A 13,898-nucleotide genomic window follows, 5' to 3' on the forward strand; every position below is an offset into this window, starting at 1 on the left:
TATTGATAAACCAACTCCGTGGTTCGCCGGACTGGTGGTAGTACCAAAAAAGGATGGAAAGTATCGTTTGTGTGTGGATCTGACTCGACTAAACAAAGTGGTTCTCAGGGAAAGACACATTTTGCCTACTGTTGAACAAGTTCTTGGGCTCATCAGTGACGCAGCCGTTTTTTCGAAGCTCGATGCAACTGCACGCTTCCACCAAGTTGTCAGCAGACTCGCAAGAATTGACAACTTTCATCACACCTTTCGGTCGCTATTGTGTTTGCCGACTGCCCTTCGGCATCACTTCCGCCCCGGAGTATTTTCAAAAGCAAATGGCCAGAATCCTTGAAGGTCAGGAGGGTGTTGTCAACATGATTGATGATATTCTTGTTTTTGGACGTACCAAGCAGGAACACGATGCAAGACTTGAGCAAGTGTTGACTCGTCTTGCAACTGCGGGCGTCACCTTGAACAAAGACAAGTCTTGTTTTGGGGTCTCCGAGGTCTCCTTCCTGGGTGTCGTCATCTCAGCACAAGGCATCAAGCCAGACCCAGGCAAGATCGATGCAGTGTATGCAATGCCACCTCCCACAGACGTTGCAGGTATCAGACGTTTACTCGGGATGGTAAATCATCATGCCAGGTTCTTGCCTCATATTTCGGAAATCACTGCTCCGATACGCACCCTTCTCAATAAGAATGCTAGTTGGACTTGGCAGCATGAACAGGAAGCTGCATTCAAAAATGTCAAGGAACTTCTGACGTCCGAACGCTGCCTGGCCAAGTACCACCCATCGTATGCCACAACAGTCTCTGCCGACGCCAGCTCTTTTGGACTCGGAGCAGTCCTGCTACAAGCACAACCGACTGGTGAGCGGAGGCCAGTAGCCTTTGCCTCAAGGGCAATGACGACTACAGAACAAAGGTACAGTCAAACAGGAAAAGAGGCCTTGGCTACAGCGTGGGCCATCCAGAAGTTCGACGAGTTCATCAGGGGCATCACCTTTACCGTAGAAACTGATCACCTTCCTCTCGTGTCATTGTTTGGCAAAATGGAACTTGACGTGCTTCCTCCGAGGGTGCAAAGACTCAGGCTTAAGACAATGCCTTACCAGTTTCAGATCATGTACGTGCCCGGAAAACTGTTGGCTACAGCGGATGCATTGTCTCGCATCCCTCCCAAAGTGCATCCAGTAGACACAGTTGAACTTTTTGCTACCGAAGTCGTGGCTTCTGCTGCAGATGTGCTTCCTCTGAACATGCAGGATATCAGGTATGCCCAAAGTTGTGATGGTGAATGCTCCACGCTCATCTCTTTCTGCCAGCATGGCTGGCCAAAGAAGTCGAAGATACCTCTTCACGTCTCAAAGTATGAATCAGTGAAGGATGAACTTTCTGTCTGTGATGGTCTTCTCCTCAAAGGCCTCTTGATCCCTGCAGCAATGAGGCCAGCAGTCTTGACGCTTCTGCATGAAGGACATCGGCCGCACCAAGGCCCTCGCTCGTGGATCTGTGTGGTGGCCTGGCATAACAGCGGAGATAACCTCCCTCGTGACCAGCTGTGAAAGGTGCGCCCTTACTCGAGTGAATTCAGCGGAACCACTCCTTCCTACAAATCTCCCTGGCCGTCCCTGGGAAGTTCTGGGCATGGACCTCTTTCACCACAATTCTCGAACCTTCTTGATGGTAGTGGACTACTACTCCCGGTTCCCAGAGGTGGTGACACTGAAAAGTACAACAGCTCCGGTGGTCATTGAGGCGCTCAAAAGTCTGTTCGCCCGTCATGGGATACCGCAACAAGTTAAGTCAGACAACGGTCCGCCATTTTCTTCACGTGAATTTACCGTATTCGCCGCATCTTATGGTTTCGACCGCATCACCAGTAGCCCCCATTACCCACAGTCTAACGGAGAGGCAGAGCGAATGATCCGGACTGTGAAAGATACCTTCCGTAAGGCAAAAGATCCTTACTTGGCCTTTCTCAGCTATAGGGATACACCAGGTGTGAGTGGCTTCAGCCCGGCTCAGCTCCTAATGGGAAGGCAACTGAGAACTCGAGTCCCAAAGCCGGATGAAAAGCTTCGTCCACACTGGCCCGAAAGGGAGGAGGTAGCCCTCAGAGATGATTCTTACGAGAAAAGGACTGCAAAGGTCTTTGACCGACATCATCGCGTCAGGGATCTGTCATCACTTCAGTCTGGTGAGCAGGTCTGGGTTCGACCTGACCAGGTGCGTGCTACAGTTTTGAGCAAGGCACAGCGTCCAAGGTCCTTCGTTGTCGAAACGGAGCGAGGAACGATTCTGCAGCGGAATCGTCGACACCTTGTTCCCTTTGTGCTGAGGGCAGCAGATCCAGCACTTCTCCAGCCTCACCCCCTAACTCAAGAGGCAGCAGCACCTGATCCGCCTCCTTTTACAGCGGGACCTTCACGTCGTGGTGATGGTGTTGTGTTTACCCATAGCGGCCGCCGTGTAGTACCACCGGACCGCTTGAACTTGTGACTGAAGGGGGGAGATGTTGGGGTCGCCACCTATGAACTTAATAGTGGCGCCCTCTTAAGCTGAAGCGCAGCTAGGGAGTTTGTAATAAATCACTTTGTGTTTGGTCCTGGAGCGGAGTGGTCGTCTGGCTCTCTTCTTTCTCACGGCCTCCCGGCACGACAGCACGGGAACGCCCACGCAACAGGATGAACCTGGATAGGCAGGCGCGTTATAGACGAAGTGATACGGTCATACGTAAGTTGATTGTCTTGCGCTGCCGGCTTCGTTGTGCCATGTGATCGCGATGAAAACCGTCCAGGTGCATCGTCTCACATACCCTGCGATCACTTTCGATTTAGAGCGACGACATGCGTCTACATGCTTTTTTTTTTCAACCTCTGCCCCTCATAAATCGAAGAGCGCGTCAGAATCACTTTGGGCACATTACTTTTTTTTATTTAGCTTTCGACTTGCAAAGAGAGCACAAAACCGTGCACCACATAAATTCAAGTAAAGTAAAACAAATTCACCTTCCTTTTTTTCAGGACCATTTATTACCTTGATGAAACCTGGGTTAATGCAGACCACGTTAAAGAGAAAGTTTGGACAGACACCACAGTGGCGTCAAGGGAAGATGCCTTTCGCCAAGGCCTAACAACTGGACTTCGTGCACCAAGAGGCAAAAGGCGGCAGATTGATCATAGTGCATCCCGGCAGTGAGAATGGATTCGTCGAAAACACGTGCCTGATCTTTCGTGCTACCAAAGGAACTGCCGATTACCACACCGTAATGGACAGTGCTCGATTCGAAAAGGGGTTCATGGAATAATTAGTGCCGAACGTTGATCAAAATGGTGTAATAGCGATGGATAACGCTCCGTGCTATAGTGTGCAACTCGAAAAATTACCAACTTCTCGCACTCGAAAAGGTGACATTGAGTCAGGGTTGACAGAAAAAAAAAACATTCCGTTTTTGGGTGACCAGCTAAAGGCGGAGCTGCTGCAGGTTGTAAACCAGCACAAACATCGATATTCTGGGTGCCGTATTGATGCTCTGGCACAAAGTGCTGGCCACAACGCAGTCCGGCTGCCTCCTTATCAATGTGAATCTAACCCAATTGAACTGGTGTGGAGTCAAGTGCAAGGCTATGTCACTGCCCAAACACTTGTGCCCAAAGGGGTCTCCCACGTTACACAAAAGAGTTTGTCGCCCATGTTGTACGCCTTTAAGAAGAAGCATGGGAACGGGATGATGCAATTGACATGCAGCTGGATACCATTATAATTTCTCTGGACTCGGAATCTATAGCTCCTCCGGCATAAGTAGCGAAATAAGTGGCGTGGAGGAATTGGAAGGAGGACAGCAAGATTGCTGATTAAGGTGAATTTCTTATTATCTTTACTGAAAACTATTGTCACGTTGTGTGGTGACAGTGTTGTGGAACATGCATATATTTTTTGTTATTTATTTATTCGACTACAGTGCTGTGGTTACACAGAAAACTTAGCTGCTGTAGCTTTCTGTGCTATATAAAAATATGTGGTGTTATCTACTGGTCCAAGCGTTTATTGAATGCTTACTTAGACACGCATGCATCAGATAGTCTCTACGAGCATTAGCAAAGATCCGTTGAGCCGCTGTCTCTTCTTTACAATTTACTTTTTATTTTTCACGGAAACCTAACAGAATATCACGCATTACAGCACGTTAATGATTGTATTCTAGTGCTAAAAACAGGTAAGTTACCTACAATGTACGACACTTCGTTAGTAAAAAATATGCTTGAGCTAAGAGCTATAAATGGATTGCCTTACTGTATGCTGCTGCGCATACATAAAAGAAAACAGCAATGTCTAAGTTTTTGGCTTCAATAACAATGTGTACAAAGACCGCGCGAACCTTAGCGCAAAAAAAAAAAAAAGGAGATATCGGACTCGGATAAGTAAGCTGCCGAAATATCTGGCGTAGAGCTATAACACCAACCCCTATCTGCCCGCGGAAACGAAACTGAAGCTGCAATGAAGGGCTCCGTGGAGGCCGACCCACCGAACTGCATGGCGGAGGGACACAGATGCTCCTCCCCCGTAGCTTTGCTAGCAGTGCCAAGAAATGTTGGTATAGTGGGCGGTAGGATGGCTCGACAGGATACTGGCAAGCTGTCTCGGGAGACGAAAGGTCTGATTAAGAAATGCCAAAACATGAGGCGTCTAACCTTTGAGGGGTTTCAAAATGGGGTGTAAATAATTAACCGCGGCTGACACATTTCAAAACCACCGGACCCTAACTCGTGATCGCGTACGCTACCGAGTGCATGCTGATTATGGTGGGCCTTGCTCTGTGAGGGAACTAAGGGACGACACTCTGGCTAATGCAAGCAGGCATTTATTGCTACAAGAAAGATAACGGCAGCTAGTAACAATATGCGCTAAGGAATCTAGGCTGCCCAACTCTGCAGCATGGTTTTTTCATTTCATTTCATTTATTTTCCTTAAAGGCCCGGTGAGGGGCATTACATAAGGGGTGGGTACGATATTCGTTGGCGGCAAGTGTTAACACGATGACAAATGAACATGAAGATTATCAGCGAAGGTCGCGGAGCACATGATGGCTGCGATGTCGCTGGGAAGGTCGTTCCAGTCGACAATGGCACGGGGGAAAAATGAGGCTGCAAAAGTAACCGTGCGGGCACGTGGTCGAGAAACTTGGAAAGGATGACAAGTGCGATGAGATATGCGGGTTGGCTGGACGATGTAGCGTGCGCAGGAAAGTGAACTGTGGTAAAATTTGTAGAATAAGCAAAGGCTGGCGATGCGATGACGAACTGAGAGGAGTGATAACCCGGATTTATCTTTCAACCCTGACACACTGATGTCGTAGGAATATGAAGAATGAATGAATCTGGCTGCTCTGTTTTGTACTGCTTCAAGTGCGTTGATAAGGTAAGCATTATGCGGGCTCCAAATAGGTGAGGCATATTCTAATTTTTATCTGACAAGTGTTTTGTATGCTAGTAACTTTACATGATCGGGGGCATGGCGGAGATGACGTCGTAAAAAACCTAGTGTTCTATTAGCAGATGAGATAATATTAGTGATGTGTGCCCTCCAGAACAAGTCGTTACACAAGGTGACACCTAAATACTTTTACGATAGACAAGTCTGTGCAGGGACGTTACTAAATACGTATGGGGAAATCAAGCGGATTATGGCGGCGGTGAAAAGACATGCATTTACATTTATGTGGGTTAAGTTCCATTAACCAAACGTCACACCATTTCTGAATGCGGTTAAGGTCTTCCTGGAGAGAATTTTGGTCATTAATGGTAGTAACTGAGCGGTAAATGACGCAGTCATCTGCGAACATGCGAATTTTAGAATTGATGTTGCCTGGCAAGCCATTAATATAAATTAAAAACAGAAGTGGACCGACTACAGAGCCTTGAGGGACACCAGATGTTACAATAATGGAGTTAGAATTGTGATCGTTAATAGTGACAAACTGTGTGCGATTAGCGAGGAATTCTATCCATTTTAAAATATCAGTAGGCAAGTTCAAGTATGACAGTTTTAGTAGTAATCGTCTGTGTGGTACCTTGTTGAACGCTTTTGCATAATCTAGGAAGATGGCATCGGTCTGCAGGCTAGCGTCAAGATTAGCATGCAAATCATGAAGAAAAATAGCGAGCTGCATTTCACATGAGTGAACTTTCCTAAAACCGTGTTGTGACGGATGAGGAAGCTCATGATGTTTGTGTAAATGACGTGTTCCATGAGTTTGCAAGGTACGCTTGTAAGAGAAATGGGTCGGTAATTAAGAGGTGAATCTTTCTTGCCTGATTTGAAGACCGGAACGACCTTACCACTTTTCCAGTCATGTGGCATTCGTCCTGATGAGAGCGACTGTGAGAAAAGTAAGCATAAAAATTCAGCAGAAATATCCCTGGTATTCTTCAGGAGCTTGGAGTTAATAATGTCAATACCGGATGAAGATGACAGCTTCATATTTTCTATTAAGGACGAAATACCTGATGACAAGAAAATGACTGGTGGCATAGCACAACCTATTTGGGAATGTAGTATCGAAAAAGGCCTTTCAGTCTCGTTAGTAAATACAGATGCGAAGGCAGCATTGAAGATGGTGGCACACTCGGCTTCAGTGAAGACTGCACCTGACTCATCTGAGAGCGTTATCTCAGTTGCATGATGTGGGTTTATGACTTGCCAAAATTTTCTCGGGTTACTTTTTAACAGATTGGGTAGGTCTGAGTGGAGAAAGGTATATTTAGCGTAACGAATAGCGGAGAGATATGATTTTTCGGCCTCGTGGTTTTCGACCATGCGCAGTTCGTACTGCGAAACCTGGCTGAACGGTAAAGACGCTTCTTCTTGTTTTCTAAACGTTTTTAGTAAACCACGGCTTATGGGAATTTTCCTGAAAACTAAAAAGAGGAATGAACTGATTGGTTAGAATTTCTAGTTTATTTTTGAATAACGACCAGTTTTCTTGAATAGACTGAGAATGAAAACGCGAAGCAAAAACTGGAAAAAACGCATTGAGTTCATTATTAATCATGTCATAATTTCCTTTGTCATAAAGGCGAATAGTTTTATTGAGCTTACGTCGGCGCGTTAGTTTGAGGACAATGTTAGCATGAATAACTTTGTGGTCGCTGATTTCAGGCAGGTAAGTGATGGGCTGAACACTGTCTGGGTGATTTGTCAATAAGAGGTCTAGGATATTCGCGCAATTATCAGTTACGCGGGTGGGTTCTAGTATAACTTGAGTGAGGTTCATGTTATTGCAGAAATCTAAGAATTCCCTTGCTGCGCTATTATTAGCTATGGGTGTGGTATGGTTTTGCCAATCAATATTTGGAAAATTAAAATCGCCAAAGAGGAAGACGTGCGAATTAGGGTGTTTTGTGATCAGTCTACTTAGTGTGTTATTAATTTGGCGGGAAAAATCAGGGATGCTGTGAGGTGGCCTGTAACAAACGCCGAGTAGGACTGTGTTAGGTGCAGCGTGGCAGTGTAGCCATAACATTTCTAAACCAGAAGAATGAAAGTTCTTGGCTGACAGCTATAAGCACGCCCCCTCCGCGTCCATCGCTGCGGTCTTTTCGAAAAAGCTGAAAATTTGGCAAGTCAGCTAGTATTTCATTATCTGAGACGTCACCGTTCAGCCAGGTTTCAGTTAGTGTCAGTGCATTACTTCCTGGTGATGAAACGAGACTAGAGACAAGCTCCCGCTTGGAAAGAAAACTGCGAATGTTGGTGTATATAACGGAAAACTAGATACGGGACGATTATTCAAACAGGTGTTCGAGGGTGCATGGCGGGATGATTGCTAATCTGACTGAGACTGGGTGGCAGCTACTGACTGAGATTGGGCGGCAGCTATTTCTTGTACTGTTTCTGAGCTTTCATCAAGCATGTAGCGTCTTGAACCGATGTGCAAAGTCTTGTAATTTAAAGCGAATTTCGCGGACTTTTCTTCAGGAAACGCGATTAGCTGCTTTCGAACGTCTTGGACTTTCTTCGAAAAATCTTCACCGACGCTGAAGTCGGTGTCTTTAAATTTACGGCCATTCGAGAGTATAGTGTTTTTAATTTTGTGTGAATTAAACTTGACAATGATTGGTCGAGTGCGTTTAGGTGTGTAACGCCCAAGGCGATGAGTGCGTTCGATGCTGTCTGGACTGATTGTTAAGCTCATGTTAGCGAGGCAATGCTGTATAACTATTTCTTCGGAGTCTGCGTAATTTTCGGACGGGTTAGTATCGGGTATACTATAAAATATGAGGTTATTACGACGTGAGCGGTTTTCTGTGTCATCAATCCGAGCCTCCAAGAGGTCAATCTTGGAGGCCATTGCAGCATTTTCAGCTTTAAACGTTTTCAATTCAGTCTGCAACGTTGAAAAGGCTAGTATATGGCCTTCCAGATTGGCTATGCGCTTAGTCAGACTGGCTATAAAATTGTCGGTTGAAACGATATGATTCTTTTAACGTCCAGTACTTCGGAAATTAGCTTAGTCTGACCGGCGGAAAGGTTTGTTAGTTCGGCAAGCACCGCTTCGGAGTTGTTAGGACCTGGATTAGATTCAATGTCGCCTGCTAAGAGTAGTAAGGCACGCACAACATTACTACACTCAACAACAATGGAAACGCAACACTGTGGGCTCGGCAGCTGAATAAGGAAGTAGTCACTAGATCGTTTTGTAAGCAAAGAATACTGGGCACCAACCTGCATGATGAATGCGAATGGGTTAGTGAACTGCGCTGGAGCGTAGCCACCGAGCCCACCCAAGCGAATGAAGGAGTGAAGGCAGGGGAGAGACACCACGGCCGTACGGGACGAGATGCGGGAGAGCAGTCTTCTCCCCCGTGAGGGTGGTATGCGCCCGCTGGCAAAGAGTGGACTGGGAACGTCAGCGCATGTAGAGTGGAAGAGGGTCTCTGCAACCCCCCTGTTAGACTCTAACTTGATACTAGGGAGGACCCGTCGCGGGAAGCAAACCAAAGGCAGAAGAGAACAGGCAGAGCTGTCAAAGTTAATAGACATGCACAAGCTCACCAACTTGAGCAAGTTTAATATCCCCGTCAGGCATGAAAAAAATGTTTGCAATAAAAAAAATATATATATATGAGCACCATTTTTTTGCTCTCCACCCTTGAAATGATGAGCCTTGAAGAGACTGAAGGAAAAATATTATTCCTTCATTGTAATTTGCAATGTCCCCATTCTGTGACAGGGCGCCTCTATAGAAAAAGCAATGCACACTACTAACAGGAGGTATGGTAGTGTTCTTAGCGAGATATTGGGCACAAAATACGGGTAATGGATTATTGCTCGACTTCCTAATTAAAGCAAGCTCTTGAGAGTCTACTTGTTGTGGAAAAGGTAAAAGCAATAGCTCTGAGCTGACACACACAAAAAGATGAGGCATTGTTGGCAGCGAATGCGACACTTCCTTATGCACCTGTCCCGGCAGCAGCGCTGTGACATGCTACGGCTGTAGCCATCGTACCGATGGTCAGTGGTGGCAAAAGCAGGCTCTGGGCTTTCACTGCTTGGCTGGTGGCGTTCCGATGCACGCGGTTAGGCTGTTCGCAGTGTTTGTTGGGAAGGCCATCGTGTACCCTTCTGTGCAAGCTTCTCAGCACTCGCGTCTTCCAGGCATTCTGCCCAGCCGTTGCACAGAGACAGACAGTGAGAAATGACCCTCCCAGGCCACTTTCTGGTTCTTAGGTTACACCAGGAAGTCGAGTTTATTGACACCTCTCATGTACTATGTGTTCTACTACAAAATAACTTTAGTCAATTTCAATATGCTGCTTTGCAGCTTCCTCGCTCCATTGTTTCACTTTTTCAACATTACCAGTTCCAACTTGTGTGGATGCCATGTTCACCCCTCCATCATCTTGCCATCTCACAATGGCAGTGTCCCCTTTCGAGAAAACCTTCTCATCCATGCTTCCCCAACCTTCTTTCTTCATTTCTTTGTCTACACTTGAGTAATTGGTTGGCTCGGATCGGCAGGAATGCCCATTTATTTCAGCTCCTGGAATAATGGCACTGAAGGGAAACAGTTGTCCATGATGCACTTGAGCTTCTTTTCTTTAGGCATCGCCTTGACACAGCATGCATGACAGTTTACCCGCCCAGTCCGAGATGCGCACCATTCTCTTGCCTTGGTGCAGCAGCTGCTAAGCCATCGGCACTGCAGCGGAGGAACACCCCTTCACGAGCTGTTTCGCAGGGACATCAATCTGTTCATCTACACTATTGTGCTCCAAGGGTTCCAGCTGCAAGCACCGTGGCTTCTGTGACAGGGCACACATTCCAGAACTTGTCCTGTCTGGTTGGGTCCCGCGGAGTCCATAATGTGCAGTGCGGCTCTAATTGTAAAAAAATTGCTTTGCTGTCATGGACTCGGCTATTGCAGGAAATCTTGTCAATGCTTGCCAATACATTCTAATTCTAGAAAATTTTACAGCTCCCATGAGGCATAACACAAGAGTAGCGCAAAACCAGGACGACGGACAAAAGGGGAGAGAACACATACCAACAACACAGGTGCTAGTGGATGAGGATTCCACAAAAAATTTTGATTTCTTCTTCAGAAGTTCCAAGCACATTTTCATGTCGGTGCAATTCTTGTCCTCACTTACCTTGATAAACCAGCATAGCAACAGCATCACTATGTCAAACTACGTATAACAGGGCACCACTAATCCCCATGGTGGCATGACCTTGGCCTGGGTCATTTCTAAAATTTGGCCCCACACAGCCTTGAAATTGACCTTGGGAAGTTTGGACCAAAGTCCAAATCCAAATTGAGCGTGCCCGACACGGTGGCAACCTCCAAATTTGGCCCGGGCCTTTGGTAAAATTTGACCTTGGCGATTTAGGATTGCTTTCGAACGATATTAGGTTTAACCAGATTTAAACGCAGCGGTTGCATGGTTCATCCAACGCTTTCAACAAATCTTTCCTTCCCATCACCATAGTAGAATGGAACAACCTTCCTGAAACCGTTCTAATCGAATCTAATCCCACCAGATTTAGGCAGCTACTAACAGACCGCTTGAGCCAACTATAGCTACTTCCCTCGCGCTGTTCTGCCTGTAATTCAAACTGCTTGGGTTATTGCGCCACCCCACAAGTGTTTTCCCACTTATTTTAATTTCCACACAATTTACTGTTTAATTTTATATACTACTGCTTTGCCATATATTTTCTGTATTTTTGGATTACCTGACGTTACCTGACGCACAGTAACGGACTGGAATGATTCTTTATTGCCTTTCGCCACACTTTGATGTTTACTAACTTTGTTATTGTTTTGTTTGCCATTTTACCCACCCTGCTTGGACCTGTATAAGGTTTGCAGTATTGAATAAAGAAAGAATTTCATGTCAAACTTGTTATTCTTGTTATTTTTGTTATGCTTTTTTATGTTCACATGCCTTTGTATGGCCGCCCCTTATGTAATGTCCCAGACAGGATCCTTAAGGGTGCAATAAATGATGATGTACCATGTCCACCATGGTGGCTTGCCCTTTCACATTTTCCCTTAAATGGGTTTCACCGAGGTGGCGCTGCTGTCAGGCCATGTGACGTGATACCAAGTTATGACGTGTATATAACCTCCGCATAGCCACGCTGCCTCATTAGCCATAGAAGAAGAGTCGAGACCGTCCTTCTAGCCATCACAGAGCTACTGTTCGACCTTTGGGCATAACCGTGGTTAAACCCTGCCTAATAAGGATTTTAGATTACTCACTGGCATCCACCCGAGCGCAGCCATGCGGCTACAAAGAAAAGCTATACAGCTTCAACAAACTTCGTAGTTCAAGAAAAATTCGTCCTGGTTCGGGGTTCAAACCAGCGACCACCGTTTCACTGGAGCAGTTGCTCTACCAACTCAGCTAACCGGGATGGCTAGCTTATGGTAGGGTGAGACTGAATTGATCGGTAACTCAACGGGGCCGCCGCAGTGGCTCAGTGGTTATGGCGCTCGGCTGCTGACCCAAAAGATGCATGTTCGATCCCGGCTGTGATGGTTGAATTTTGATGGAGGTGAAATTCTAAATGCCCGTGTGCTCTGCAATGTCGTTGCACGTTAAAGAACACCAGGTGGTCGAAATTTCCAGAGCCTTTCACTACGGCGTCTCTCATAGCGTGAATTGTAAAGGCCAACATAAGGCTGCATTCAGTAAGATGGAAAGGTGGGCAGTTGGAGGCCGTTCATGATGGAAATATGTGGGCACGAACTGAACAAGGCACAAGAAAAAGAAGACACAGGTGTCCTGTGTCTTCTTAGTTTGCGCCCACACATTTCCATAAAGTTGCATTACCAGCTTGCCCACTTCACAGTGTTGCTACCATTCAGTCTCTCTGCCCTGACAGCAACATCTCTGTGTGTGCATGGAAAGGGTTGGCACGCATTGACATGGCAACATGGTGCGCAGCAGTTATACAATCTGGCGCTTGAACCGCTTGCACTCCAGTGTCGGGCGGAGGCGTTGTCAGATGCGTTCACTTTCACTGTGGTGGTTTTTGCACTCATTTTTTTTGTGCATCTTTCTGATGCACTGGTCCGAATTCTGTCGCAGATCACTCTGTCCCACTGCGCGGTGTACTGTGCGAGGGCACCCAAGTCGCGGGAGACGTACGATGCCTTTGCGCGTGCCGAAGACGCTGTGCGAGGACACGTGGGCCCCCTGCCTGTGGTGCCCGTGCATCTGCGCAACCATGCCAGCGCCGCCCAGCGGGCCGAGGGGCGCGGGAAACCATTCTTGCCGCAGCAGGTGGCGCACCTCGACTTCTTCGATCAGCGCACTCTCACCGACAGAAAACACGCGGAGGGACCGCTGTAGGGTGTGCCCTCTTGGGTGGCTGACATGCAGAATAAACTTATTTTCTCTCAAAAAGCACTTGAGTACAGCGAGCACTGTCAGAAATGAAGGTAAGTGACCTCCTAGGATAGGCCCAAATGGCTCTGCATTTGTGCCAAATCTGAACGTATGAAAGACATCTGTAGTGAGAGTTTTATCCGAAACCTTTAGGCATCTCACTCAAGACCGTGTTTAGAATACATCTTCAAGTTTGAGCAATGAGTAGAGAAAGAAATAATCTAGTTGACTATGTTCGAGACTGCCAATCTTGTTTTCCTTCATTGCCTTACTGTGATATGCTCTACAAACACCCGTCCCGATTAACACGTGAGATTATGGAAGCATATCACGCGAGGAAAAAACAAGGTTATGCGTCAGTAAGCCATCTATTTCATTATATGACAGTGAGGTTGCATACCTTGATGCCACGTAGAAACATGGGTTGTGTTTACTAGCTGATAAGTTGGCCACTTTTTCTATAAAATGTACTACTTTCCTTGAATAAAATTTCAGTTGTGAGTCAGTGCTTGTCCTGTGTTTTCTTCTACTTTGTCTGCGTCGTGTGCGCTGTTGGCATTCAATATGTACCACCAACTCACCCGTTTGGCTATAGTGTTATACTATGAATTCAGTAGAGCTAAACATGAATGGAATCAGAGCATTACTAAACAAAATTAGTGATGGTAAGGCAGTTGGACCTGACGGAATTTCTCCTAGAATCCTAAAGAGATGTGCTGAACCAATTTCCCTTTATCTCTATGTGCCCCGCCGTGGTGGCCCAGTGGTTACGGCGCTCGGCTGCTAGCCCGAAATACGCGGGCTCGATCCCGGCCGCGGCGGCTGGAATTTCTTTGGAGGAGAAATTCTAGAGGCCCGTGTACTGTGCGATGTCAGTGCACGTTCAAGAACCCCAGGTGGTCGAAATTTCCGGAGCCCTCCACTACGGCGTCTCTCATAGCCTGAGTCGCTTTAGGACGTTAAACCCCGTAAACCAACCTTTATCTCTATGTAATTTACACGAAGTCTCTC

The 13,898-nt window shown here is 46.6% G+C and overlaps 1 protein-coding gene across 9 annotated transcripts in view; it reads left to right on the top strand.

The window, feature by feature from the left end:
- LOC149345410 (ATPase WRNIP1-like) overlaps nucleotides 1-13,392 on the top strand; it is a 76,341-nt gene extending 62,949 nt beyond the window's left edge. For 6 of the 9 annotated variants that reach the window (XM_089546621.1, XM_089546631.1, XM_089546627.1 and 3 more), the window contains one exon: nucleotides 12,588-13,392. In XM_089546621.1, coding sequence (XP_089402747.1) covers nucleotides 12,588-12,851 — 264 coding nt within the window. In that variant the 3' untranslated portion in view covers nucleotides 12,852-13,392. Of the gene's footprint in view, nucleotides 1-3,011; nucleotides 4,016-12,587 lie in introns of those variants that run through there. The other 3 variants (XM_089546625.1, XM_089546633.1, XM_089546623.1) reach the window with 2 other exon arrangements.
- The last annotated feature ends 506 nt before the right edge of the window (nucleotides 13,393-13,898 follow it).

Source organism: Amblyomma mixtum, chromosome 5, assembly GCF_055824585.1.
Source record: "Amblyomma mixtum isolate Tamu chromosome 5, ASM5582458v1, whole genome shotgun sequence".
Lineage (NCBI taxonomy): Eukaryota > Metazoa > Arthropoda > Arachnida > Ixodida > Ixodidae > Amblyomma > Amblyomma mixtum.